Source organism: Doryrhamphus excisus, chromosome 3 (genome assembly GCF_030265055.1).
Source record: "Doryrhamphus excisus isolate RoL2022-K1 chromosome 3, RoL_Dexc_1.0, whole genome shotgun sequence".
Lineage (NCBI taxonomy): Eukaryota > Metazoa > Chordata > Actinopteri > Syngnathiformes > Syngnathidae > Doryrhamphus > Doryrhamphus excisus.
Genome location: NC_080468.1, coordinates 8,506,450 through 8,523,946, shown reverse-complemented (window position 1 = coordinate 8,523,946; position 17,497 = coordinate 8,506,450). Strand labels below are relative to the sequence as shown.

The 17,497-nt window shown below is 41.1% G+C and overlaps 1 protein-coding gene across 1 annotated transcript in view; it reads right to left on the bottom strand.

The window, feature by feature from the left end:
• Positions 1-17,497, bottom strand: part of LOC131126485 (receptor-type tyrosine-protein phosphatase S-like) — a 90,428-nt gene that overhangs the window by 20,406 nt on the left and 52,525 nt on the right. Inside the window, exons 6-14 of the mRNA XM_058069090.1 lie at positions 16,591-16,701; positions 10,027-10,041; positions 8,571-8,840; positions 8,110-8,489; positions 5,526-5,727; positions 3,181-3,317; positions 2,959-3,103; positions 954-1,271; positions 19-212 (exon numbers count right to left, since the gene is read on the bottom strand). Of these exons, the coding sequence (XP_057925073.1) occupies positions 19-212; positions 954-1,271; positions 2,959-3,103; positions 3,181-3,317; positions 5,526-5,727; positions 8,110-8,489; positions 8,571-8,840; positions 10,027-10,041; positions 16,591-16,701 (1,772 nt within the window). The remainder of the gene's footprint in view (positions 1-18; positions 213-953; positions 1,272-2,958; positions 3,104-3,180; positions 3,318-5,525; positions 5,728-8,109; positions 8,490-8,570; positions 8,841-10,026; positions 10,042-16,590; positions 16,702-17,497) is intronic.

Sequence of the window (17,497 nt, the reverse complement as noted above, 5' to 3'; positions counted from 1 at the left end):
CTTCTGTGTTTATGTCACCTGAGCCTCATCCAACAGGAGGTCTTTTATCCAAGGAAGGTTTCTGGATTCACTGCCTACAGCACGGCTGTAGTGCACCTGGTAGCCACGGATCTGACCTTGCCGTAACCTTGGCAACACAGACCGCCAAGTGACCCGAAGTGCAGAGGAATTAAAAGGCTGGACGTCCACATGACGAGGTGCTGCGCCTGGAACTGCAGAAGCATAAATGCAAAGTTAACTATTTAGTTTGTTTGGTGCGAGGCTTATTTGTAAGAATTATATTACCTTAGTGGCATTCCACGTTTCACGGTAATCTACTAAATCAGAGGTTTTCAAAGTGTGGCACAATGAGACTCTCCTAAGAGAATATCTAACACAATTAGAGCATTTCCTACTTCCCGAAAAACAGACTTCTGGAACATATTTTGCTTAGTTTTCTGTTCATTATAGTGAGTGAAAAATCATTTATTTTGGCCTTTAAATGAGTAGTTCTATATTATCTTCTGTAATGACCCCCTTGAGGGACAGAAATTTTTTTAGAAGGTGCTCAAAATCATGATGCAAATCGCTCATGCTAATCGCTAGCACATCTATGGGATTTCTGATGCAAATTAGCATGCTAGTGCTTTTGGTTTCATGGATATTGTTGATTGTAAATGATTCATATGTTGTGTCATGTTCAGTTTTATAATACTTTCAGGCTCTTAAATGGAACACATTGGAATTAGCAAGTTAGCAACTAGTAACATTAGCTTTAAACATAACTGAAGTTAGCTTACCCTGCGGTCCTAATGAGGATAAGTGGCATAGAAATTGGATAGCTGCTAGTTAGCTGGTTTGAAAAAGATGCTCTTCTTCATTTTTTCAAGGTGTTGTGCCTTTCCTAAGGTATTCTGGGTGAGGCTTGTGCCACACTTTGAAAACCCTCGTGTTTGATTACTTCTAATGCTTACCATCCTCATCAGTTCTGCAGAGCACAGGCTGGCTGTTGGGTCCAATTCCTTCAGAGGTGGAGGCTGCCATGGTGATGTTGTACCAGCTCCATTTTTCCAGCCCCTCTACTAGTGTGTTCCCCTGCTGGGCCGGGATAGGTAGCCCATTGACCTCCTGGCCCTGACCTCTGCCTCCTGACCCAGAAACTCTGCGGTACCTCAGCTCATAACCTGCCAAATCGCCATTCTGGCCCTCCAATGGAGGTGGCCTCCAACTAACCCTCAGAGAGGTGGAGCTGGCACTCTCGCAGGACACACCCTCGGGCGGGGCTGAGGGCTCTGATTGGACAAGGGGGGTCAAGGAGGGCGGTCGGTAAAGTGTTTGAGAGTAGGGGTTGAAAAGCAAACAGGAAGGAGCGATACAAGTAAAAGGACAGGGGGTGAGGATAAAAAAAGGAAACAATAAGAGACGAAGGTAAACTGAAAGAGATGACACCAGGATAAGCATGAGAATCAAAGCGGAGCAAGCACATGGTGTAAAAGAATAAAGCTTAATTAAATCAAGCAGAGACAAGAGTATTGACCATGAGCGCACCATTTAAAGCAGCGACGTCTGGGCTCGGATTGTACAGCAATGAGTGGGAGCCACAGAGTCCTAGCTGACACATTCAAGTATCTGCCCACTCAGCTGTAAAGCCACTGCGCTGTTTGCCTCGGGGGACAATCTAGATGTGCACCAAACCTTGGCGATAACAAAGCGCACCCTGGGAAATGCATTTTGCTTCAGGAAATAGTCTGCTTATTTAGAGCTTGGCCTTCGCTGCTCCCCACACCTTCTCCACTGTCTTTACAAATTCTTTTTTCGGGGGAGGTAAAGAGTGAAAGGACACAGGTTAGACTTATTGATCACATTTTAGGCTTAAAAGACAGAAATGTCAAAGAAATACTTGTCACATCACCAACGGCACAAGTTAAGGCATTCTTCTTGTGACATTTTCTCCCTCAGCAACACAAAGCATATGTCAACACATACATCGGTACTTAGAAATACATTCATGCCTTCAACTATGGTGAATCCAAAGTGTGTAGCCTGGAGCTTGTTTTTTACTAGCCCTCGGCATATTCAAAATATAATTTCATTATTAATGATATATAGTATTCGGTATAACACCGGATTTGATGATGTACTGTATATTAAAGTGGACAGGACATCGTTAAATGTTTCTACTGTGTATATAGCCCAATGAAAATCCAATTGGAGGTGTCAAGTAAAAACAAAACCAACAGGTAGCAGGACTCTTTAAGGCAATTATAAGCGAACAAAACACAGTAGTAAATACAAAAAAAAAAAAATAAGACCAGCTAAGAAACAATAATTTGTAATGTGTAATTGTAAAAAAAAAATGGCTTCTGTGGTTGTGTGGACAAAACACGAAACTGGTTCAACTCAAAACGTCAGCCTGAAAAGTTGCATTTAATTGTATGATGCATGGGTTTTGTGTTGGAGTGAGAAAAAGCCACAAGAGAGAGAATCCAAATAAAAATCAAGAACAGACTGTCTGGCACTTACTTACAACCATAGCAGGGCAAAGCACATCCTTTAAAGCTCCATTCCACTGCCTGCTAGCCATTAACTGGCAGACATCTTCACCTTTTCAAAGATATTAAGACACTGATAGAGTGGGGGAAAAACATGAAAGGAAGATGGAAAGGAGGAAGACACAAACATTAATCGGAGCTCCGGCTGCATCTGTCCTGACGTTTTTGGCTGTGTAAGAAAAACGAGAGGCTGAGCAGAGGAGGAAGAAAGCCACAGTAAAAGGCAGATGGATGGATGGGAGTGGGCTTTGGACACATGGCTTGATAGACGAGATCAATGGCCAAATGTAAACATGGCTGCCAGCTTGTACCAGGTCAGTGGCCATCTACTATAAGTTGTGTATACATGGCATTTGTGTGCACGCTGAAACCCAATACATTGCAATGTGTATGTTCATTTTATGAACGCAAGTAAATGTACACGTACTGGCTTGTGAGGTCCTCTGCACCAGTTCATTGGTGAAAGCGCCGATGCCTTTGTTTGAGATGGCGGCCAGGGAAAAGGAGTACTCCGTGTTGGCTTTCAGACCCTCGACGGTGTAGGAGTTTCGTGGGCCAAAGGTCAGCTTCTCCTACGAAAGTAAGAGTGTGTTACTACCGGAGAAAGTGATACTTTTAAATATCTTATAATAATAATAATAGGTCGTACCAAACTGCCAAACTTGACAGGTTTATAAAGGAGCTCGTAGTTGATGATGCCCTCCTTGGTGTATGCAGGCTCCCAGGTTAGTTCAATGCTGGTGTCTGTCACTCTCCCGATTTTGAACTTTCCCGGTTGTCCTGGAACTGGAGACGGACATAAGACAGCACCAGTCAGACTTCCACATTATGCCCACACACAGGGAAGCTAGTCTACTACTGGGCTTGTAGCAAACAACAACTACTCTAAATGCGCAACATTAGCAACTTTTTACAAAACAAATGCCACAAGGCATGCTGGGAAGCTGGAAGCACTATGCGTATGGCAGCGCTATGTGTATGTAGTAGTGTTCATGTAATGAAGACCCCTTGCTCTGAACTGTTATTCATAAAGATAATCTCAGTGCCTTTTTTGGAGTACTTGAAACCTTTTTTTTTTGTGAACGACTCAAAGCAAATGAACCTCTGACTCTATCTAAGACCCCTGATGTACCTCTCAGTACGATGCTTCAAAGCTCATTTTATGGTCAGTTTGTCAGAGATTATTGGCAATAATCTACAGTTTTATGTATCATACATATCAGGATACCCAGAGACAGTGCAATTGTATCTTGTGTTCATTTTGTTTTAATATTCATTCATCTATTTTCTATACTGCTTATCCTCACAAGGGTTGCGGGGGTGCTGGAGCCTATCCCAGCTGTCTTCGGGCGAAAGGCCGGGTACACCCTGGACTGGTCACCAGCCAATCACAGGGCACATATAGACAAACAACCATTCACACTCACATTCATACCTATGGACAATTTGGAGTCGCTAATTAACCTAGCATGTTTTTGGAAAACGGAGTACCCGGAGAAAACCCACGCATGCACGGGGAGAGCACACTGAGATGTCCATGCTGTGTGGCCTGCACGCTAACCACTTGTACCCCGTGCAGTTGCTGGGAATGATTCATTTTAAATATGAAACTGTTATTAATCCTATATAAAACCGCTCATTCATGTCACCACCAAGCATTATCAGAATTTTATAATATTTTTACATAACCCATACTTTTTGTGCATGTTGGAATCTTCAGGTACATGTGTCTCAAGTCTACAGAAGAATTTAAACTTGTAATGCCATCACAGATTTGCGAGTATTAATCTCTTCATGTCTGGTGCCACATAAAAGGTACAAATGCTGCGAGAGGTGTCGCCGCGACATGAGTAGCTCCAACGTACCAACTTCTTGCGGCCTGTTAATCCCTGTTTCCTTTTCATGGCTAACTCTCTACAAAGTTTCTTGGAGGAGTGTGAATGTTATGTATTTTGAGGGATGCAAATGTGATGACAGGTCACGCTCAGAATACTGCGCAGCGGCTTGCTTGCACTTGACACCTGAATAAGCTGCTTGGTCGTTTGTATGACACGGCGGTGATACTGCATTAGGGGATGGAGGTGCGTGATGGGTAAAGTACGCCATCATTCATTTTATACTTTCTTATACAGTATCAGTATCATACAGTGTCAACATTTTATATTGAATACAGAGCAGTAGTTCAATTCAATTATTTACGTGTATAAACAAACTTCATCCTTGGAGTACTGTTGTTTAAAGAAACTTTGTATTCATGCTGACTCTTCTTTTCATCTTACACATCAGAATCCAATTTTACTTTCCAAGGATGCCAAACTTCTTTTTTTTAAATGCCCCATGCCATGACTCAAAATCATGCCTTTAACTTTTTCCAGTAAAAATGGAAATTCTTATCTTCACGATGGACAATTCACATTTTTCCAGTTTCCAACTCTTGCGTGCTAAATCAAATGATGTATCAGAAAGTGGCAGCTCAAAAAATCGACATCTCCTGTGCAGGGAGAGGTCAAAATGAGACTTGAAAATATCTGACTTTTTTTTTTTTAATCTGACCTTGAATGCACCCTGTCTGAGTTTTGACTGCTGATTGGATGAGTGTGATGAAGAGAGAGGGAGTCGGTGTTTGCCTGGTGGCATTGGTTGAGACGTGACAGACACGTCTTCCCCCCCTCGTAGTAAATTAATCATCAATATAACTCCCAAAAAGATGCGTAGACTAAGCTTTTATTTGACATACCATGTCTATATAGCCCTAGTCCACAATAATCTCTGCGCCCTGAAAAATCAGTCGACATCATCAAAAATGGCCAGTACTGAGAGGGACTGTCTGAGATTGAATGAGTTAAAGACTCATTGTAATATTCACATGACTTCCTCATACCACTGACTCTTTTACAAACACAAATTCTAACTGGCTTTTTGTACTTAATGGCGGTCTGTGCTTCGCTGTTAGACACACATAAGATGGATGTGATATACTTTCCCAACACTGACCTCCTGGCATGACTTTAACATGGACCGGGTCCGAGAAGGGCCCGTCCCCGACTGAGGTGAAGGCCAGGACTTGAATGGTGTACGTCTCGGAGGTCACCAGGCTCTGTATAGTGGTGATCACACTGTCCTGGACATTATGGATCTTCCACTCATTCATCGGACGGGACGGGTCCATGGTGTAGTACACGCGATAGCCCTTCACCTGTAACACGGAGAGATTGACAGATAGCTTGTTGAGTTTTTAAAGGTCATCCTCGACTGAGCTGTGATAAGTGGTCATCCACTTAATCTCACTGTCTTGCATGCACGGTAATCCATAATACCTTCATTCGGCATAGCAACAACTAGTATTTATCACAGCCAAGGCCGTCGTCCATGAAATATGGTCTTACTTCAATCCAGATGGTCATGCGGATTTGTTGGTTCACACTTTGTTAGAGGTCAGTGTCATAAGGTGACTTCTAATACAAACTGAGTGCATTCTCACTATGTTACCATACTTGTTTGGTGTCCTCACTGATGACCTCCACCATCTATCCTGTTGTCACGCCTTAAAATGTGTAATCCTCACATGCATTAAATGCACTTCTGTGAATATTCTCGGTGGCTAGACGTACACTCGGAAAGAAAATAGCGCTTCAGAGGGAGTGCTCTCAATTTAGAGCAGAAAGTGCAATCACCCTCTCTTTCTTTCCAGAGCAGGATGGCACTGATGGTGTTAGAAGGGCTAAAAAAGGGGGGGAGCACAATCCCTCCAAAGGCCGTGAACCTGCACACTGCAAAACAGCTCCCAGTGGGGAATTTTATGAAGGCTTTAATGTTTTAATCTCCTTAAAGTCTCTGTGCAAATCTAAACCTTGTTAGTCCGTCGTCAGTAAAAGCAAATGTAATTTCAGATGGGGATAAATCTGTTTTTTTTTCTGTATTAGTAGTCACTGCCAATACCTCTACTGTTAAAATCACACAAAAGCAATTGCAATTTTATAGCAATCACTTTATTGTTTCCCCATGAGCGGCAGGATGTGCAGAATTAAAACATTTAGATGTTAGACAATAAAATAACGTCTGCCGTCTTAATTTAATATAACAGACCATTTGGCAATCCCAACACAACATTATAAAGATATTGTATTCTCGTTTTTTCATAACATTCCTTTACTATGAAATACTTCAATATTGAACAAAGCAAAATTGGTTCTTGACTAAAAATCACTCCATACTCTTTATTGCTCTCGGTTTTACCATATCGAACTGGAGAAATGGGGTAATAACTATAAAAGCAATATTCACTCGATAAATGTACTGCAATAAACATCAGTGAGGATAATCCATAAGCCGTGTACGGAGAACATATAAATCCTTAATTTCTAAAATCACGAATATTAAAATTTGCTGATTTAGTACATTTTCAAACAGCTAAATTAATGTAGCTATAAATGTAAATGTATAAATGTAAATGTTTAATTTTTAAACACTTAAACCACAGTACGTGGAATCAAATTATGCACCGGATTGAGTAAAGAACTCAAACAATGTACTAAAATCAGCGAATTCAAGATACAAGCAGTTGATGTTTGCAAATATATAATATAATAATGATAATAATGATTCTTGAAGTTGAGTGTTCATCTCTATTTCAAATTATTTATCACTATTTATTTATCACTGATTGTTATATATGAATATTATTCATTGTGATTGTGAAAAGAATATCACCATATGGTTACACTATCTTATCACTTATTTATGTATTAAAAAACACATATGGAATACAGGACGTGAATAAATAGATGTGAAAGAAATGGGGGATAGAATTAAATAAGCTTTGCTTCTTCCTACTCCTTTTGGACATGTGGAACTGTGGACTGAATTATGTGACGTATTTCTTTGTATCATGATGCATGTTTAAATAACATTAAACTTGAATAATATAAACACATTTAATATTTTATATCAGAAATAGCTTCACTTTTTAAAAATAATGTAACTAAATTAATAATGCATTAGTGCTGGTACATTCGGCAATAAATTTAAACAAAATAATCACTATTTTTCATTGGCACTGTTAGAAATATTCTGTCAATTGGCAACTTTATTATTCAACAATGTTTTTTTTATTGTTAGAAACAATAAAGCAGCTGCAGATTTGGTACAGGAATTGTTGAAAACCATACATGGCAATTAATGGCAATTTTTAAATTAATAATTAGAAATTATGATTAGATATTAAATGCATACTAAATATTAGTTTAGGTTGATTTATTTTAAACATGCATATAATGTTACTTTGAAAAACATCACATATTCATAATTCAAAAGGAGCCGGAAGAAAAAGAGTTAAACAATGTAATTTATTTCATTTATTTATAGATTTCTTTTCCCTCTGCTTATAAAATTCATGAAATCACAAAAAGGTGTGGACATGGGCCCTCAAGCAAGATCCCAGGATGAAGCCAGAGCACAGTAACAGTATACGAAGTATAAGAAGGAATATTTGGACTTTTCTTGGTATTGAGATTTTGGACCATCCAATAAAATAAATCATTTTTCATTCTAATTAAAAAGGTTCTTGCATTGATCCCACCTGCCCATTTGGCTCCTCCGGTTCCTCCCAGCGGACCATCACCGTGTTCTGTGAAATAATGTGGGCCTGGACATTTCGGGGTGGGCTGGCCGGGGCCTGCTCCCCCGTCCTGGCCTCCACACGTACAGAGGGTGGTCCCTGACCAATGCTGTTGAAGGCTGACACTCTAATTTCATACTCCGTGTTGGGGTACAGGCCGCCGATGCTGTAACGTGTGGTGGTGATGCTGTCCACCGTCTCGTATTTGCTGTCTGGACCTTTGGCTCGGTACTGGATGATGTAATAGGAGACTGGGTCAGGGTTACCGGAGTCCCAGGTGATGGTGACACTGGTGGCCGTGGTCTCTGTGACAATGGGCGTGCCAGGAGGTTTTGGCAAAGCTAGGAGGAAATCAAGATAGATTAGGATCGGTTGTTGAAGCGATGCAGTCCAGCGGCGAAGGGGTCTGGATCGTCTCTTACTCTTGACTAAGACCTGAGCTGTGGCGTCGATGATGCCCAGGCTACTCATGGCCACACATGTGTAGTTGGCAGACTCCCGTACGCCGTTGAGCTCCAGTACATTCCGGCCGATCGGCATCTCGTCCTCAGGGGTCAGATCCTCACTGCCCACCATCCACTTGACATACGGCATCGGGGAGCCCACCGCCACACAGGTGATGTTGACGCTCCCTCCTGGCATGATTTCGTGGTTGGAGGGAAGGATGGAGAAACGAGGGGGGACGCGGCGCACTAGTGAAGGAGGAGAGTTGGGGTAGAGAGGAGAGGGTAGGAGGTTGAGGAAGGGTGGGGATAAGAAAGGCGGAGAGAGAGAGAGGAGGTCGGGTGAGGGAGAGAGAAATCAGATAGAGAGAGGCAGAGACCAAGATGGAGAGAGAGTGAAGAGAATAGAGTAACAGGAAGGGGGAAAATGAACTTTAGGGTTGTTGTTGTTTTTTTTTTTTTTTTTTTTTTTTACAGAAATTGCAAAGGGATATTTCACGTTTAGTCCCAATTACTGTATGGTACTGATGATTCCAACAGAAAGACACACATCTTGTTGAGCTCACCCCATCAAGAGTGAGCTGCCTAGACAAACAATAACAAAGTGACAAACTCTTGAGTATCGCTTAACCAGGGCATGACTTCTACAGTCAGTTTCTCTTTTTTGGGGGGGAAATTTTAAATGCACTAAAATGTCAGCTTTAAGAGTTTAATAATAAAATACACTATATGGACAAAATATGGGGACGTTCGGCCCCTGTTTGTGTGATTATAACAGCAGAGACTTTCTACAAGGTTTTTCCATTCATACAAAAGGAGTCACTTGAGAGGAGGCCTGGCTCTGAATCCCAAGGAATTATAACTAGAGGATGGAAGTTCTTCCAATCGCATAGAATTGTCCAAAAAGAGTCTCAACCTCACACTTAATAAATGATTTAGCTAAGTTATTTTGCCCATACAGTGTAAACCCAATGCTCCTGAATACAGAGAAACTGACCTCATTACTTAGGTCACTTTGCATGCCTGGGCGACTCAAGAGGGATAAAAATGGTGGACAAACACAAAGAAGAGAATGTGGAAGTGGGAGGGAGACAGCGAGGAAACAGGTAGAAGGAGAGAAGACAGCGAGGAAGCGAGAGCGAGCGGTTCTGCTTCGCTTCCGCGCAATGATGAGGCAATGTAAGCATCGGACAGCCACATTGCCACAACAAGATACTGTACAGTACACAAAATCTCAAACGGATCAGTCAAAATGAATGTGGACGGGAGAAGGTTCTAAAAAGGTGCTGTGGCAGTTACAGAGTGATCATCGGACACGTCAAGTAAAGAACGAGACAGCATGAGAGAGGCAGAACGGAGAGAGAAGAAGAAGAACAAGTGCGGGCAAAAAAGTGAGGTAGTATGTGCATGTTTATAAGTTAATAAACTTATGTACATGTGTCTGTCGCTCCTACACATCAGGGTGCGGACAGAATGCGGAGGGAGAGGAGAAAAAAGAGGGAGGGAAAGGAGGGGTAGAGAGATAAAGACAGGGTTAGAAAAGGTTTTTTGAGGGGATGGAGGGAAAAGGGGGGAAAGAACAGGAGCGAGGAAGAAGAAAAAACATGAATCTATTTAAAAACACAGCTATACCAGAGTCAGGCCCATTCAGAAAGCTGGTACGAAGAACCAGAACAAATAAAAAAGTAGAAGAATAGAATAGAATAGAACGTATGCTGAAGAAAAAGAAAGCAGAGGGTCACAACACAGAAAAAGACAAAGAGATCAATGAAGAGACATTTTAGAATGGCAGAGAATGAAAGGGAAGGTAGAGTAGAAACAAAACTGTCACTTAAGCAACATAAAATAGCAAAAGCAAGGATTTTTAGTTAAAAAAACAAAACAAAACAATAGGATGATTCATGAGCTGTTCTCCGCAGCCGGCTTGTAAAATATCCATTGTATTTTTCAACTCAAGAGAATAAATCATATTGATAAATTCACATGATAACCTCCCCTGCTTAACGAGTGACATCATGACTTGGAATCTTCACGGGCCACACCCCTTCTACTCAAAGAATCGAGAGACAGTTGAATAAAAGTTAACAATTGTGCATTTTGGAATGGGGAAAAAAAAACAAAACGTGATGCCTCCACATTCATAAATTACAACACATTTTGGGAGTACTTGAGGACAATCAAGCTGGAAGATGGCCAGAATTGGATAGAGAAGTTGAAGACAAGGAGGAGACAGAGAGACAAAGATCTGTTAGAAACGGACATGATTAGGCAAGCGTCTCATCTCACAAAAAGCATGCTGAACACACACACACACACAGACACGCACACAGACAGACTGTATTGAGCATGCATAATACAAACACAAGCGCAATTCGGCTGCATCATACGTCTGTCAATCAATCAATAGTCACTGATAACTCCTGCATTAGCAATAACATGATGACGCCATTCCAAGAGCAGCAAAGAGCCCACACTAGGGACTTCAGTGCTATAAAGTGAGCTTATTACAAGGGATAATCCCTCGCTTTAAAGTCATAGAAGCAGCACCTCATGATTCTTCTCCATTATACTGAGTTTGTGAGAGTCGTGAGGTTCCATTTTTATTAGTGCAGACAACCTTAGTCCCCCTGTTCTCTGTGCAGGGGACACTGGATGTCACGAGCCAGCCGGCTGGCTGGCTGGAAAAATTTGGCACAGCCAGAGAGATTACAGCGCTATCTGTACAACTTCTACACTAGAGCATATAGAGTCATTCAGGACGGTCGCTGGGTTGACATTTACATTGCGGCTCCATCCCATTTGGCTCAAGGACATAGCTTTCATTAAGGCGAAACATATCCCCTCAATGCCTGAGAATGGGAATGAATAGGATTGATTCCAAATGTCAGTAGAGGCATGTCAGAGTGTTTGGTGGCGATAGCCACAGTTGAGACAAGTGGGAATTACACAAATGTGTGCTTATTTGGGACAGTGGAGGCAGACTGTGACACCAGATCACCATACGGTCTCTCATTGGACATGATACACTACACGTTGTCATTATTATAGTATGTCCGTCAAGTGCTTCTTTACACATGCAAGTGTAGATAAACTGTGTAGAGAATTACCTCTAAAAAGAATGTTTGAGGTAAAGTATATTGCCTTGATTGCTGCTCTGTTCAGGTTCTTGCTGCAGGGCTGATGATGCTGATGAGTATTTGGTTTGCTTTATCTGTGTTTCCTTTTGAACAGCGTTCATGGGTAATGACGTTGTGGGTAACCGTGATGTCATACTATTTGATGCTATACGATAGTGGGGGTCACACGGTGGCCTCGTGGTTTGCATGTTGACCACACAGTCAGCATATCTGGGTTTTAATCACTGTGTAGAGTTCTCATATTCTTACTGTGCATCTGTGAGTTTTTTCCAAGTACAGTTGGTAACTTGGGTAACATCTGCTCCATGTTAGTGTATTTTTCAGTTCATATGCAAAAATTCAGGAAAAAAATTTGCCTTGGCATATGTTTAGTGTCCAAAATACCGTCTGGTTTGTTTACACAGCAATCTTGGATCATGTATCCAAGTTGACATCTCGCTATACTTGACACGTGATTGCGCAATGCATTTTAGAGCAACAGCGTTTGTTCACAACGGAAATACACAACCTAACAAACACATGGACCACACAAAACAGAAAGAACACCCACATTTTACCGCTTAATGCAGGGGTCTCAAACACGCGGCCCGCGGGCCAAATGTGGCCCGCAGGACACTAGTTTGAGGCCCCCGCCTTGATATTAAAGTTTAATGTTAGTGTGGCCCGCGCAAGTTTGATATGGATGCTGTATGGTATCATGTACCCAGAAAAAATTATTACGTTTGATTAATGTTCATGTTAAAGGTTAAATAACTGTTAATAGTTATCCTCCCTATCCATGTGGAAGTGGTAAGTTTTTGGCTATTTAAGTTTAAAGGAAATAACTTGAAGGCTACCGTTTAGGTCGCTAGCTCTCTAGTTTGCGAGTTAGCATGTGTCTCAAGACCCTGCAGTTGCGCAATATGTTGTAAATAAAAAGAGTATAAATGTGACTATAGTCGTGTTTTGTCATGTCTACAGGGCTCTAATAATGCTTTTTTCATTTTAATCTGAAAAAATAATTTGTCTACCCACCAACTATATGTGGTTTCTTAAGTTTTTATTATTTGCCGTTTTATTGTTATTATTATATTTATTTATTACTGATTGATTGATTTTCTTTATTCTTGATTTGTTTATTTATTTTTTATCTTATTTTGCGCAGAAAAATAAAAATTAAGATATTTGAGAACAGTGGAATGTTTTATCAGAGCTTTTATTGTAGAAAATCGGAACCAAAGCACTGAAAAAGTTTGTATATTTTTCTGTTTTTAATAAATGCATTTTTGTTTTTTTTTGAAAACCTGATGCGGCCCAGCCTTGCCCAGACCCTAGCTCCAGTGGCCCCCAGGTAAATTGAGTTTGAGACCCCTGGCTTAATGAGAAGACCACCATCATTTCTGAGGTATGTAAACAACACACGGCAACACTGAATGACATATTTACACCTTGACATAGACGTACTATTTAAGTCTAGTGCACAACAACAATGTGCCGGAGGTGCATAATTGACGCTTGGTTATGCATTGTCAACACCACTTTGCAACTGTCAAAACAATTATAACACATACTTAGAGTTATTTCACACCTTTTTGTTAAGTACATAATCCACATGTGTTCATTCATTGCTTTGTGAATCTACAATGTATAGTCCATAGTCATGGAAATAAAGGAAACATAAATGAGAAGGTGTATCCAAACTTTTGGCCTGGTCTGTACAATTATACGCAAAGCTATGTACAAAAATGACAGTTGCACGGACACTTATTTGTTCTAATTTGTAATGTCCCTCTGATGAACTCGTTCCTGATCCTATCCATCCTGGTCACTCCCAATGTGAACCTCAGAATTCTCATCTCTGCTACCTCCAGTTCTGCTTCCTGTCTTTTCCTCAGTGGCACTGTCTCTAGACCAAACAACATGGTTGGTCTCACCATAGTTTTGTATACCTTTCCTTTCATTTTAGCTGAAACTCTTCTATCACACATCATACCTGACATTTTTCTCCACCTCCTCCATCCTGCCTGTACACGCTTCTTCACTTCCTTTTCACAATATCCATTGTTCTGGACTGTTGACCCCAAGTACTAAAAATTCTCCTCCTTCTGCATCTCTTTTCCCTGTAACCTCACTTTTCCACGTCCATCTACAGTACTAAGTTTTAATATAATTATATTAAAGGAGAATTTTTTCCTGATTTTTTGGCATCCCCTGAAGGCCATGGCACCTGAGCATTACCTTCCTGTGTCCTATTGTAGAAATTATGTATAACAAAAAACAACAGAAATGGGAAAAATAAAGCAAAAAGGCAAAAAGCTGAAATATTCATACTAATAACTTACAACAAAACAAAGTTTTGTCTTTAAATATGCAGTACATATCGGGTTTTTTTCCTACAAAATTAAAAATAAGTACAAATATAAACGTGGCCCCCTTCATCCTTTGATTTTCAGTAGGCTGTCCTAAGTGGAAAAAGTTTGGACACCCCTAGCCTATAGTGCCTAACGGATGCTGTATATATATTAATATATATTATTACCATTTTAGTGACATTCCACGGGCCCAAATTTTTGTGTCTTTCAAAGTAATGACATGAGCCTTCTGTCTAGCCCAATTAGCCCTTGAATAAGATTTACCAGCCCAGAGGATAATATCGGTGGTTAATGCTAAAATAATCTAAAATGGTGCACGTTATGGCAGCGCCTAGCTCCGCCCAGTCCAAATGCAGCACAAAGCTCCGAGCAGCTGCAGCAGCATTGTTGGATGATGAGTCATCACTGGGAGCAGGCTGCCATTTAATAACCCGATATTGCTAATTAACAGGAATAAAGATGGTGACATGAAAAAGAATGCAAGGGTTTATGCTGTCTATGTCGCTGTGGAGCTGAAAATAGAAATGTTTCATATTGTAGTAAGTCATGGATCCAACACAAGTGAGGCTTGGTTCAAACCAAACAACATAGCACGGTACAGGTATGCAAGGTTCTCACCGGATGCAACAAGTGCAACACCGGAGCAGATGCAATGTCAGGGTGATGCAATGACACAGAAGAGCAGAGGAGATGGCGAACAAGACAAGACGTGTTTAATGGGAGAGCACAGTGGTAGCGGGAACACAGTGGGAACGCATGCTCTCGACGTGCAAGTGGTGCTTTCTCTCTCGCTCCTTTCATGCAAACATCACTTCCTTTTTAACCGTCCAATTCTTGAGTCTCCATGACAACAGGGCCATACCATGCAAGAAGGGGAAAAAAAAACATTGATTGAGGGGAGCTGAAGGCAATACCAAGGGTTCTGCGTACAAGGCCTCACAATGCAGTCAATGCATTCAGCTGCGTGGGCAGAGAGCGGCTTTGGAGAAATTAACTTCATCTGGGAGACGGTTTTAACATCTAAATACAGGGCTTTTCTTTCTTTCTTTACTGTTTCCCTCTGTTTCAACGAGTGAAGCTTTCTGAAACAAAGGAGTAACAAAAGAAAAGAGAGAGCACACCAACCTTCTCGAAGCTCTGGGGGATGGAAGGGGGTTGATGCGGAACACAATGACGTGAGGAGAGAGAACGAGGAAACACAGAGAGAATAAAAACGGCCAGCGAAAGCCACACACCACTCTCTCCCACACACACAAACACACACACACACACACACACACACAATCGAGAGGCTAGAATCGTTAGAATTAGTTCAACAGGGATCACGTGGATGCACAATGGTGCCATTAATGTAAAATTCCAAATATCCAAAATGTGTTTTAAATGATCTATTCAATCAAAATTGTTGTCTTTAACAGGTCAAATAGCCCCAAGTACAAAAACTGCAGTTACGTACCAAAGTATTTGGTCACTGACGCTTTTGACAAGACATAGAGTATCAACATGTGATTAAAGTATAGACATTTCCGACACAAAAATATGGGATTTGCCATTTAGGAATTACAACTGCTATTCAGGCAACTGAGATGATTATTAATACAACTATGACTCAGTGGTTACTTTGAAAATGTTGTCGATTATCCAAATAATATAGAGATACTCTGCATAAAATATTCCTAAATCAATATAATAATAATTAATATTATAATAATTCCCTCTCTCGTGTTCCACATCCTCATTTACTAAGAACCCACGTGTTGTGTTGTGTTTGTGCCCTGACCGGGTAACGGAGAACCCCATGCATTGTGTTCTGCATTCTGATTGGCTTGCCAAATTTACACAAATGCTTGATGCTAGCATTGTGATGTTGAAGTACAGTAAACGTTCTGCATTGCCAAAAGAAAACCCAAAGAAGAAGTACATACTGTACATGGGAAAATATGACGACAGGAGCAATATGCCTTAACAAGGATACAAAAACGCTACAGTACAGCGGAACGGCACCAGGACGACATGTGAGTCACTTAATTTCTTGTGTCCAAAGTCATAAAATTCACTTATTGCGGGCTATTTTAGGAATCCATCCTCCGCGATAAATGAGGGAACACTATATTGCCATATTTGTGTGAAACCTCTTTACACTTGAATCACATATTGATATGTCATATCCATCATTGTGGTGGTAGAGTCAAAGTCATAAAATGACTGTCTTGCCCCAAATACTTCTGGTCCTAACTGTTTTTTCGAGGACACATCAGTGACGTCTCCATGCAGTTAAACCGTGGTATGTTTGCAAACACACCTCGCTTTCAGGTGGACTTGTTAAGGTGGAAAATACCAAACAAGATCAACACATACTGCAGACAATGAGTTGGTTAGTATAATACTTGTTGAAAGAGCACGGTAATGGAAAAAGAAATGTGCACCCAAGGAGAGGTGATTTCAGTGTGTTGTGTCTGTACGTGTGTGTGTGTGTCTTTGGTGGTGGTGTGTTGTGTGTTCAGGCCCTACCTCGCACGTAAAGGTTGGCTGGCGAAGAGTAGCGCACCCCTTGAGAATTGGTGGCCACGCACTCGTACTTCCCTTGGTCTGTTTCCTCGCTGTTCTCGATCTGTAACGCTCCTGCAGGGAAGAAGAAAGATTTCAAGTTGAGTCATTTTTTTTTTCCACCGGCATTCGTCTGTCTGTCTTTTGGATCATGTGTTTCTTTTTTCTGGTATATTGTACATTGAGACCCTGGGGTGTCCTCACTTGGAAGCCATCAAAGTCTGCTTTGTTGCTTTTTTTTTTTAATAAAATCCAAGCCAACCTCGTCCATCCTCCTTAAAAAGCAAACATAAATGGTGACAAATTCAAAATAAATACACGTCAAAAAGATGACTTTTTGTAAACTTTTTTTTGGTCGTCCCCTTTCATGAGTTAGTATTTCCCGAGTGTGTTTGTTCATGCAGTTCAGTGTCACACAGCCCGCGGTGCCCCACAGCAACGACCCGACGATGCTCTTCAACTCTTCCACTTGTCTCTTTTATTTCCTCAATTTTCATCCTCCTACTTCCCATGTCTCCCTAAACTAAAAGTGTTCACAGCATTTGTCAGGTGTTCTTTTCTTCCTTAAGGGTTCTATTCTTGCTGCTGTATTTGTTCCCTCATGCTAACGGGCCTTTTGAATTACCAGCAGTGATTTTTCTGTTCTTGCAGCCTGCTGTGTCACATTCATCTCATCCAAAACTGACTTTGACATGAAGCCTGAGGAGGAAGTACAAAACCAGGGTTTACATTCTGCTGCATTGCGCTGAGCAAAGACCAAAAAACGTGGCGTAACAATTCAAAATGCATACACACAAACACACACACTTGATTGGTGATGCACACAGACGTGTAGAGCAAAGATACACACACACACACACAAACATACAGG